The sequence below is a fragment of the Mesitornis unicolor genome, unplaced genomic scaffold (genome assembly GCF_000695765.1).
Source record: "Mesitornis unicolor isolate BGI_N332 unplaced genomic scaffold, ASM69576v1 scaffold30296, whole genome shotgun sequence".
Lineage (NCBI taxonomy): Eukaryota > Metazoa > Chordata > Aves > Mesitornithiformes > Mesitornithidae > Mesitornis > Mesitornis unicolor.
This window is the reverse complement of record NW_010192148.1, coordinates 2,165-12,913: the sequence shown is the minus strand read 5'-3', so window position 1 is coordinate 12,913 and position 10,749 is coordinate 2,165. Positions and strand designations below refer to the sequence as shown.

The 10,749-nt window shown below is 50.5% G+C and overlaps 1 protein-coding gene across 1 annotated transcript; it reads right to left on the bottom strand.

The window, feature by feature from the left end:
- Positions 1–2,465: 2,465 nt before the first annotated feature.
- AIF1L (allograft inflammatory factor 1-like) lies at positions 2,466–8,753 on the bottom strand. The gene is made up of 4 exons (XM_010186981.1): positions 8,691–8,753; positions 5,674–5,715; positions 4,370–4,532; positions 2,466–2,786 (listed from the first exon to the last, which is right to left on the bottom strand). Exons 2-4 carry the CDS (start codon positions 5,705–5,707, stop codon positions 2,699–2,701), a joined length of 285 nt encoding a protein of 94 aa, XP_010185283.1. The 5' UTR covers positions 5,708–5,715; positions 8,691–8,753; the 3' UTR covers positions 2,466–2,698.
- Positions 8,754–10,749: the final 1,996 nt, after the last annotated feature.

Genomic DNA, 10,749 nt, shown 5'->3' with positions numbered 1-10,749 from the left:
TGGGGGGCGGAAGGACTGGAGGATAAACGTCTGCCCCTCACGACGAGGCTTAGCTGTGTTTATTAAACCCTTTTTGTCCTTGGTGGGGCCTGACCTGGCGCTGCAGGCCGCCCCCGCCGGCCCTTCTCTTCCCTGAGGGGATCCAGCCGGCAGGGGCCGCCCGCGGAGGCCCTGAGGGGACAGACCCCACTGGGGGTGAGTAGTGGCTGCCAGCAAGCCGGCTTTCCCAGCTGGCCGGACCCTGCTCCACCCTGTCAGTCAGCTCTTGGTAAGGGGCTTCAGTGCTTTTTCTATAGCAGTCTAGTGTAGCTGCAGCTCCAAAACCTCCAGTTACGTGCAGCTGAGCTGGAAATACAGGTGTGTGAGTGGGGACAGCCTTGCTGTGCTCCAGCGCCCCGTAAAAGCAGCATGAAGTTTTTTTCAGTCACAGCAGGACCAGGGTTTCTTTGTGCCCTCCTACCTCAAGTTCAGACGGTTCAGCCACCACTCAAGAGTGCCAGCAGAGGGGGTGTATCAGCTTAGCACTTAGCTCTGTAGGGACAAGGACATGTTGAGAAATTGTTTCCAGCTCTAGCAGGTTGTGCTTGTCTTTTCTTGGACCAGAAGGACAAGTATTTCCACAGAGACAAAAGGAGTGATGGCTTCAGGCAGTGACCTGAACTGTGGCAAACCACATCCAAATTTCCCTCGTGTAATATGCTCCCTTTATTTTCTAACTCAACAACAGCTTTGACATACATAGCCCAGAAAAGCAGGTGCATTCCCAGAGCTAACAGCAGAAAGCAGACACAAGGCTATGATCGAAGTGCAATTCTGTCCTTTTGAGGAACACATGGAAAAAAACATACCCAGTCATTCCCCCAGGAAGCCTGGTCTCCATTTTGATACATCAGACAAGAACCTCAGGCAATTGCTTCAAGAGTAGAGGATGAAAAAAAACCCCTCTTTCAAGAGAAACATTACAAGTGTCTGCTCTTGATAAACAAGTTATTCCTTAAAACAAGCACCACCACCTGCTTCCTTTCAGTAAGTAAAAAGAAAAACAAAACAAAAACCCAACAGCTTTCAGGAGGTGGCCTCTGCATTTCATAACACAAACTCCATGGCATTTGGTCATCAGTTATTACAGATAAAGATCAGATCAAGGCAGTCCAAACCTATTTCTAGGATGTATTTAAGGGTTTATATTAACAGATTTGGAAACCAGCTCACTTAATCCACAACCAATCATATGGACCAAGCTTCAGAGGAGCTAAACTAAATACACTGACACATGGTATAGCTTCAGAAGATTTATTTACAGTCCTTAAAGTAGCCTGGTGCTGCTTCTGCTTGTAATCTTTTATCTTCATTACAGTTTTGGTTTTCATGCAAACAGTAGTGAGAATGTTGGGGTTTTTTTATTTAGAAGTGCAGCCTTTGGCAGGAACAATTAGCCTAGTAGAGTTAATCATCTGTATTTCCTTTAAAAATTATTAAACCATGATTTTAAAGAAGTTAAAAGCCACCCAGAACTTTTTTAGGGAAAGGGCAAAGAACAAACATCTGTATTCCAGAAATTGTGTATAGAGCAAGAATCACTGAAGTAACCAGAGTGTGGATTGCACAGTCTCAGCCACATCTGGATCCCAGCCCATACTCCACACTTACAGCCATTCTTGTTTTGCAGACTTGAGGGCTTATTCCTCAGGGAAATGCAGCCAACAGTCCCAGGGGACCAAGCTGGAAGACATATGGGGAGGTCTGCAAAAATCAGAGGGATGGAGCAGCTGCATGAGGACAGATCCTTATCCACAACTGATGTGGCAGGGCTCACAGTTTGGTCACCCAGCTTCCTTTCATCTGAAGGTTTAATTTCCCCTAGGCCTTCCTGAGAGGCTGCAAAGGCGTAACCGCAGGCTTGCTGCTATACTGGATGGACAGGACAGACAACCACCCGTTCAGAGGTCATGCTCCTGATCAGACCCAAGTGGAGATTTATCAGGAAGGGGGTCCCTAAGGTAGCTTTAACCATCCTCACTTGCAGTGGCTGGTGTTGGACCCACCGAGATCTGACTGCAGGAGGAACCCACAGCACAGACAGAAGCTGTCCTGCGGTCAGCCATGCCCACCTCCAAGCTTAAAGGCTCTGCAGGCAAACCTCTGGTGTCCATGCACCTCCCCACATCCACCTAGGATGTGACTCTGCCACCAAAGCAGGAACCTGACTTGTGTTTTGGTGAGGTCAGGAGGGGAAGAACAAGTCCAAAGTCAGAAAGCATAGGACGGAGCAGAGAAGGCACTTATTTCTTTGCACCCATGAAGCTGCTGTCAGGGGCTTTGTCAGAGAAGCACTCAATGTCTGGCAGCAAGGCCCCGTCACCTGTCATGACAAGCACAGCTCTGAATCCATACACTGGGAGGAAAGTAGCTCCTTGTCTGAGAAATGCAGAAAGGGCAAAGGAAAGTGTAAGATCACAGGATTATTTTTTTTTTGGTCTCACATTACACTTGGTGCTACAGCTTCTGTCTAACAAATCAAGTTGGCTAAGGGATGCAGCAGAAAGATGTGAGCTGGGAGTCTCCAGCTTCCCTTGCTGTTCCTCTAAGGCAGGTTAGTTGAAAACTAGGACTGTCCACAGTAAAGAGTAACAAAGCAGAGGTAACTTCTGTTACAGACCAGCAAAGCAAACAGTGCCAATTTTTCAGCCTGTCCTCTTCAAGGGAGGCTGGCTATGTCTCTTTCTGGAGGCGGACCAGAAGGTTTTGGGTTGCTTTCATTGGCTTTTCCTTCAAACATCATGACCCTGAAAAACACAAGAGATAATACCAATGAAAAAAAAAAAAAAGCATCTTTACCTGTCATTGGGGGTGGAATTATCTGCTGAAAAATACCATCTGCCTTATATGCAAAGGGCGTCTGATAACTAAGAGAGGGGAGAAAGCCATGAGAGGGCAGTGCTGCTAGCCTGGCAGGCAGCTTTGCTTTTCCGGCAGCTTCCAGGAGTGGGTTCCGAAAACCTCTGCTGGTTTTCCTCTCAGAGTCCAGAGGATTAGCAAGTTTTATTTAGACAGCCACTTCCCAAATCCCCTGGGCACACACTGCACGCCAGGTTCTCCTGATGCATAAAAGCAAATACCGTCCCTGGCCTACCTTGTCCATAACCACACAGCAGAACAGTCAAAAGCCAGCATCAAGCAAGCAACAGCAATTACAGCCAGGGAAGAGGACAGAGACAAGGAGCAAGGCACTGGCTAGAAGAATCTCAAGCATTTTGCAACCACCAGCACAGTCTTCCTCCCTGAGGAGCGCAGCTACGCTGGGAATGCCAGCTGCCACGCTGGATCAAAGGGCTGCACTGCTCTTGGGACAAGTTTTACATTTCTGCTCCTGCTTTACAGAGTCCAAGGGACAATGGGGCGTCTGTTAGCAAGAGAAGGGACACATCTGTGAAAGCTGTTGCAGTTGAGGGGAAAGGATAGAAGATATGGCTCAGCCTGCTTCCACGGAGAAAGAAGGGACGAGCAGGGGGGTCACAAGTCTGTGTGCACTTGGAAGAGGAGCATCCCAATGCGCAGACACAGGGCACTCAGTGGGGAGAGGGGAGACTCATCACCAGCGAGCACATACAGGCTTAAAGGGACCACATGAGAGGTGGGAGCAAGATCCTTTCTCCCAACCTGCCCTGAAAGTTGGCTGTGTTTCTAAAGCTGCCTTCAGAAAGGGTAAGGGGGATGGAGAGGAGCAGCTCCTATTCATGGTGGTTACAGACATAAAAGCAGGGCCAGCCTCTGTGGCTGTGAAAGGAAAAGCCAAGGTGGAGATGGAGCCAAACAAGTGTTGGGAAGCCATTTGTTACAGCAGGACTTTCAAAGCCCTGTCGAGAGGGCAGAGGGGGCCGTGGGAGGCTGGTGCTGGCAGCTTGCACTGCAGAAATCCTCTTCCAGCACAAGCCAGCTGTTTCAAGTATGTGTTCTCTCTCTCCATCTAGCGCCTGTCTCTCCAAAATCAGGCAGGGACGGAGCATCCTGTTGGAAACAGGAGTTAGTGCTGCTGGTGTTGGCAGGACCATAATTCACCACTCGAGTCCTGCCACCATTCACAGGGGAAGCCCGTGTCCCCAAAGCCAGAAGAAGCCACAGGGAAGGGATAGGAAGAAGTCCTGCAGTGCTGAGTCCTGGACACCCTCTGGAAAGGGAGAGAATGAGCTTTTACACCCTCTCATGTCTCTCTGTAAATGCCCCCTTCACAAGGGTCCTTGTTTCCTCTCCATCAGCACCAAACAAGCACAGCTCCACCTCCACCAGACAGAACAACTTCTGCTTCCCAGCTCACTAACACGGCAGCTCAGGTCCTGCATCTCCCCCACTCCCTCCCAGGGACACTCACAGTTTAAGCACAGCAGAGCGTTTCCCAAGCATCACATTGACGAAGTCCTGGTATGAGATGGTTTCGCTAACCCCTCCAGTCACCTCAGAGATCATCTTCTTCAGTTCTAGGTGGGTCTTTGGAGCCCCCATCTTCTCCATCATCCTTTTGACAGACATCAAATCTGCAAGAGCAAGGCAGTCGGTGCTGTTGACAGGTGACCACACTGAGCACAGACCAACCCCAAAGATACAGGCATGAGTTCTCACCTCAGACCACCTCACCTGCAGGCTCTGGGGCTGAGAGCATTAAGCTGTAGCTGAAAGTCAAGAGAAGCCTTCCAGTGCAGCTCAGTGCTGTACTGCTCAGTACACAGCATTGTGCTGCTCAAGATAAGAGAGCCACACATGCAGAAGAGGGACAACTCTCCAAGCGCTTCAGAGATGAGTAGGGACACTGCTCTGTAGCTCAGAGCATGGTGCCAAGAATCACAAGGATGGGGAGGAGGGAAGCAATGCCGGGATTAAAGCTGGAGACAAACAGGCTGTGGGGAGCGGGCTCCCCTGCCCATCGCCACAGGCCATTTCCTTCCATTGCTTTGCTGCCTGCTGAGACCTGCGGCCCCTTCCCTCCCGGAAACAGCAGCGCTGCCGAGTCAGGCCTCTTCCAGCTCCCCACAGGCTCCACTTCGGCTGGAGGAGGGAAATGGGACAGCAGCCTCCTGGAAGGCCACACCATGCAGTGTTTACACTTCAGTGGCAGCTTCAGGCCTGCAGAAGGCTGGATCTTTACATAACTGGTGCTTTCTAAGCCCAAACCAGGGCTGCTCAGCTGAGCCAGACTCACACCCACATCCCCTGCTTCCATCCACTCCCCTCCCAGCAAAGCAAAGAGCTTCTCAGCACTGGAAGTGCTCATGGTTTTATACAGCTTCTGTCTTAAGCCAGGCAAAACTCAGGATTGTCCAAGCCCTGCAGCTTCCCAGCTCTGGAAATGCTGAGGCAGCCTCAGTGGAGAAACAGGGAGAAGGAAAAAAAAGCATTTAGAGCAGAAAAAAGTGGAGGTGCTAAGCAGAGACTCAGGAGGAGAACAAGACTGAGAAGAGCTTAGATCTTGAAGCAGGTAAGAGACTGAGAAAGCTGAGAGGCAGGGGCTGGAGAGCCAAGGAAGCTCCTGGCTGGCAATCAAGATCTGAGCAAGGCTGGACACAGGAAAGGCCCACAGGTTTTCCTCCTCAGCAACACAAGTGCAGAGGGAAGCAGCAGATACCACCTCAGCAGGCTGTTGCTTTTCCAGCCCAGCACCAGCATCCCTGAGACACTCACCAATTTCGCCTTGGTTGTTCAGGTCAAACTCCATGTACTTCTCTAGAAGAGACACAGAAGCAAGTTAGCAGGACACTATAGCAGGGGGTATGCAGGGCTTTGGAGCACTGTCTGATTAGAGCAATGAAATACAGTATTTGGGGATAAAATTGATGTACCACTGAATGCAAAGAGTTAAGAGAGGGAGACCATCTCAAGACCTGTTTTTTGCACCCTTATCTCAATTCCAGGGCTCTAGAGTTAAGTGCTCTTTAATTGTGGCTGCTTTTCATTTAAGCTGAAGGGAAACACTGGCATGAGAACAAGGTATCAGCCAGCCATGAATAGTGTTAAAAGGTTTTCAGCCAGAAAAACAAAGCTCTGGAACAGCCTCCCAGAAGGAGTAGCAAGGAAAACAAAACACTGAGCACTTCCAAGATGAAGCTTGATCGGATTAGGAGGGGGATTAAATGACGCAGTTGCCTGCAATAGCAAGCGACAGGCTCTACAGTGCTCCCAAGGCTGCGCTGCACTGCACTCCCAGAGCAGCACCTGCCAGGAGAGATGCTCAAAGACCACATCAAGAGGGCGAAGCCAAGAACACACCTAGGAGCAGCTATACCAGAGCGAGCTGTTTGCCCTTCCAGCCTGCTGTCAAACACAGCTGAATTGGGCAACTTCAGCACCCTCAGAGAAAGGCAGAGCCTGCTTGAGAAGGTCTGGTTAGCTTTGCAGGACAAAAGCTGGCATGCTGTAACAGACAGAATGCTGATTTGAGTTCGAAAAAAATCAGGATTTCGGTCTTGTGCTGCTTCTGACCTTTGGAGTGGCACACCCGTGTGCTTCCTTTCCCACCCCCTGCCCTCACTAGCTGTTCCCCATTTAGACTTTAAGCTCTTCAGGCAAGGATTTGTCTGTCTTACAGACCATACAACTCCCAGCACCACAGGGGGGCCCCCCCATCATCTCAAGTTCTGCTAAATGAGAAGAGCAAGATGCCCGCTGCCACCATCCATCCACACTGAGCTGGAGAAATCACTGCTTGCCCTGCAGTTAGCACTCACTCCTCAGAACAGCCCCAAAGGACTCAAATTAAGTGAGAGCTCCTAGGGTGCTCCTCTCCCCCAAAGGAAAAGACCTTTTGCCTCTGCTCCAGGGACACCAGCAAGCAGATGAGCATGAACAGAGAAGTGGCAGGCTAATTTAAGGAGCCAAAGGGAAGAGGGGATATTTCACACATCAGAGCCTTCTCAGGACCTGTGTTTTTGAAGGGAAGTCCCGGGTTAACTGGACTGATGGGAGCTGGAGGCAGAGGGATGGCTTGGCATGTCCTCGCCAGGGTCGCAGCTGGTAGGTTACCACTGTCAGGAACTGACTAGGACAGACCTACAGGAGCACAAGGTGCAAGCCAAAGCTGTCTGTGCTTCAGGCAGGAATAAATGTCTACCTTCAAGCATTTAACAATCAATCCTAGATGAAACTGGGGCTGTCACATGCACTTAGGGGCTGAAGCAATGCTTTATGTGGAACTGGCTCTCTCCACACTCCATCCCACCATAATAACCTTGTGCCACTGAACCACCGCCTCCCTGAGCAGGGGTCAGGCACCCCAGCATGTGCTCAGGGACACAAACTCTGCTCTGCTGTGTCCATGCCCAGCACATGTTTTCTTTTCTTCACAGCTGACACTTGGCCAAAAGCGCAGAGAACAGAGGCAGCTTTACATCATCGCGCTCGGAGCCTCGGATCGCACATTCATCTTCGCCTCCCATCCCAGCTGTGGGGATTTGGTGGGGCAAAACCACGCGTGGTCCCTGCCCTGACAAATGCATTTACACAAACACGGCACGGGGGCTCCCTGGGCCCAGATGGGGAGGGCAGTGGGAAGGACAGCAGGGAAGAACCACTCCCCCCATCATCACACAATGAAATGATTGTTGGAGGAGGAGGAGTTGGAGAGCGGGACAGGCCACAGAGGCAAACTCACAAGGCAGCAGGAGGAGATGCCAAAGGCTCTCATTACAGGGAATTCTGCGCCTATGACCCCCAGTTGCAATGTTTGAAGAGCCCCAATTGTGATAGGAAAAATAATGCGGGGCCGCAGCCAAAAGCCAAAGCCATACAAAAGGCAAAATAAAAGGGACAGGGAACACAGGAGGCTCCTCTGTGCCCAGCAGGGTAAGGGATCACAAAACCCTGGCTAGCTTCTTCCATGCTGGATTGCAAAGCCAAAATTCAAAGGGAAATAGCAGGCAACGCCTGAAATGAAAGCAAGGTCAGGCTTTATTTGGTTAGAGCCAGGCTAAGGACAAACTTTGAGGGCAGTGTGACGCAGAAGGCGTGTTTACTCAACTGCCTTCAGCCACTGCTTGGAAAGAAAGTGGATGCACCCAGCACAGCCCTGTCAAATCTAGTCCTGTAACCACCTTTGAGGACAAGCTCCAGAGGACCCCATGCTTTTTCTCTATCCTCCATCCCAGAAAATGGCCCAAACCTAATGGCCCCAGATCTGCTGATGCACCAGAGTTAGGCTTTCATCAGGACTAGAGACACGTTACTGTTGCTTCTGGTACCAAGGGGCTTGGGAAGGACCAGACTCCTTCAGGAAGCCACTGAGACCTCTGCTCTGTGGGCAGAGGATCTCTTACTCACTGAATAAAAAAAGAGTCCAGCTACTGCTCCGCCAATTGTACCAGCTAGCTTGTCTAGGTATCTAGACAGAAACCATCCTCCTCTGCTGCTCCCCTGGGTTTTGCCCACACAGCAGGTTTTGCAGTAACAGCAGCCACCAGGCAGGATGTCTACAGGGTGACACATCCCTGCACTGCACGTGAGGGAAGCACAAAGGCTCCTGTGGGAAAACCACCTTGCCAGGGAGTTTCACCGAGTCCCACAAGCAAGGGGGAAGCATCCATCCCAGCTCCATCACTTGGATTTGGCAGAGAATCCCAGGCTAGGAAGATCCAAGTGCTGAGAAAAACAACCTATTCAAAGCAAATAGGCTGAAACAGGGCATGGAAACCCTCTGGGGTTCTCACCTTTGAACACTGCCAACTTCTCCTCCAGATCTTCTTCATCGCTGAACTTTGGGTCACAGAGAAACTCCTAAAACAGGGGGGGGAAAAAGTATCCCCAAGGTTAAGATATAAAGGAAAACACCCTAGAGGGCATGTACGAACACAGCATCACCCAGAAGACATATTCAATTCCCAGAGAGCCACATCTGAGCAACAGCGTCAGGAAACTTGAAAACGGGTTGAATCCCTCCACACCTTGTCATTAAAATTCCAGTGCCAGGGGAATGCCTCTGGTATCTCCCCATTTCCCATCAGCATGCTTTTAGAATAACTGCATGAACAGTTCCCCTCTTCTTGCTCACCCAAGGTTTCAGCTCCCCACACCTCTGCTTAAACATGCACAGGGATTGGGCACCTATTCCCAGCACGGGCTCCTATTCCTTACAAAAAACACTCTTATCTCAGAGATTTCAGACTCTTGGATAAACTCTGAGGGGTAGCAAACAGAATGGGCAAAGTTTGCAGAATATCATGCACCCAAGAGAGGACGGGTATTTTGGGTAAGGAGCAGGCTCTCCCTCAAACTGCCTATCCATTTTTCTCCCTACCTTGCTCAGGCCAAAGAAGAAATCCTGGATCAGTTCTGGTCACTTTTCCCTAGCCCCACCTCAGAAACCTTTAGGTTATGGAAGGAAGAGACCCCAGCTTGCACAGCCAGCTCTGTTGCTATGCCCTGCCAACACCCCCTGCAGCTGCAAGCAGCAGGGTCTTGCTCCAGTCTCTACCCTCCCACACCGCCCAGCTCCAGCAAGCCCTTAATGACTGATATGAGTTCAGCAACACTACCACATTCTTCAGTGCAGAAATCATTAACATCTGCACAGCTCATGCACTGCCTGTCCAGGATCAAGCCCCTCCAGGGGTTAGAGTGGATAGAGGGCTGAGGCTGTTCCCTACTCTGGGCATGTGTTCCTCACCACTCTTCCCTGTGTTCACAAGGAAGGCAGGAATGGGTCTCCAAAAGACTAGGATCTCCAGCAGCATCATTTGTAACTAATGAGACACCCACCAAATGAGTCCAAACGCCTCAAACCTTCACTGCCAGTTAGCCACTGCTTTGGCGAGTCCTTTATATGCAACTAAACTAAGGTTTTGTAGGAAGTCCACTAGGACAGAGGTGACTGTCTTCCCCTCCTCCCCTCTCACAAACTCCAGATGGGACACCAGAGACCATGCCCATAAAACCAGCATGACACAGACTTCCCTTATCACCATGGACACCTATTCAAATTGAAAGCTGTGGTGAAAAGCAATGTTCCCACTTCCTTCTTTTGCCCTCCTTTGCCAACTCAATTTCATTTATCTCAGTTATTTCTACCCAGGGGTATTATTTGCCAGCCCAACACAAAGCCCAATTCAGCACTGAGAAGTCACCAGAGAGCAGAGTCATGTTACCCACAGCCATTGCCACTGAACAGCCTCTGTGGAAGGAGCTTGCCAAACATCACTGAGAACCAAAACAGGGCCAGAGCACCTCCTGGCCACCCGGTGACAGCTTCATTCCTGCCCTGCAGGAGCAGCAGACAGCTTCCACCTAGCAGCAGGACAGGGGATGTGAGAGCAGAGCGCTGTAGTTCTCCAGGAGCAAGAAGCAGCATCGAAATGGTGAAGACTGAAGGGAATGTGGCATCCATACAGGATAGCAGCATGGCAGGAGAGCAGGATGGGTGACGCTGTGCACACATTTAGCACCCAGTCCCCTTGCATTTCAACTGGAGGGAAACTGGACAGCCCACCAGCATCACAGCTCTGCTCTAGAGCAGAGGAAGCAACAAGGGAGCGTATTTCAAAGGCATTCCACCCTCCGCATTGTACTGGAGCCGGCTGTGACTGCGATAAGGCAAACACTCACAATAGCACAGGGGAATTTAGCCCCCAGGGCTGGTGACTCAGACTCAGAGTGGCTGAAGTTCCTCCTAGAGCCCTTTGCTAAAGTTCCCATTTTAAGGGACATGTTCTATTAATAAGAACTGCTTAATAAGCCTAAGCCTCTCCCCCGCTCCTGCCCTGAACAGCCATT

Coding starts and splice junctions, on each gene's coding strand:
- AIF1L (XM_010186981.1), bottom strand. CDS start 5,707: ATGGAGTTTGACCTGAACAACCAAGGCGAAATTG. Junction 4,533..5,673: donor GAACAACCAAGGCGAAATTG/GTGAGTGTCTCA, acceptor TTGCTCTTGCAG/ATTTGATGTCTGTCAAAAGG. Junction 2,787..4,369: donor CGCTCTGCTGTGCTTAAACT/GTGAGTGTCCCT, acceptor TGTGTTTTTCAG/GGTCATGATGTTTGAAGGAA.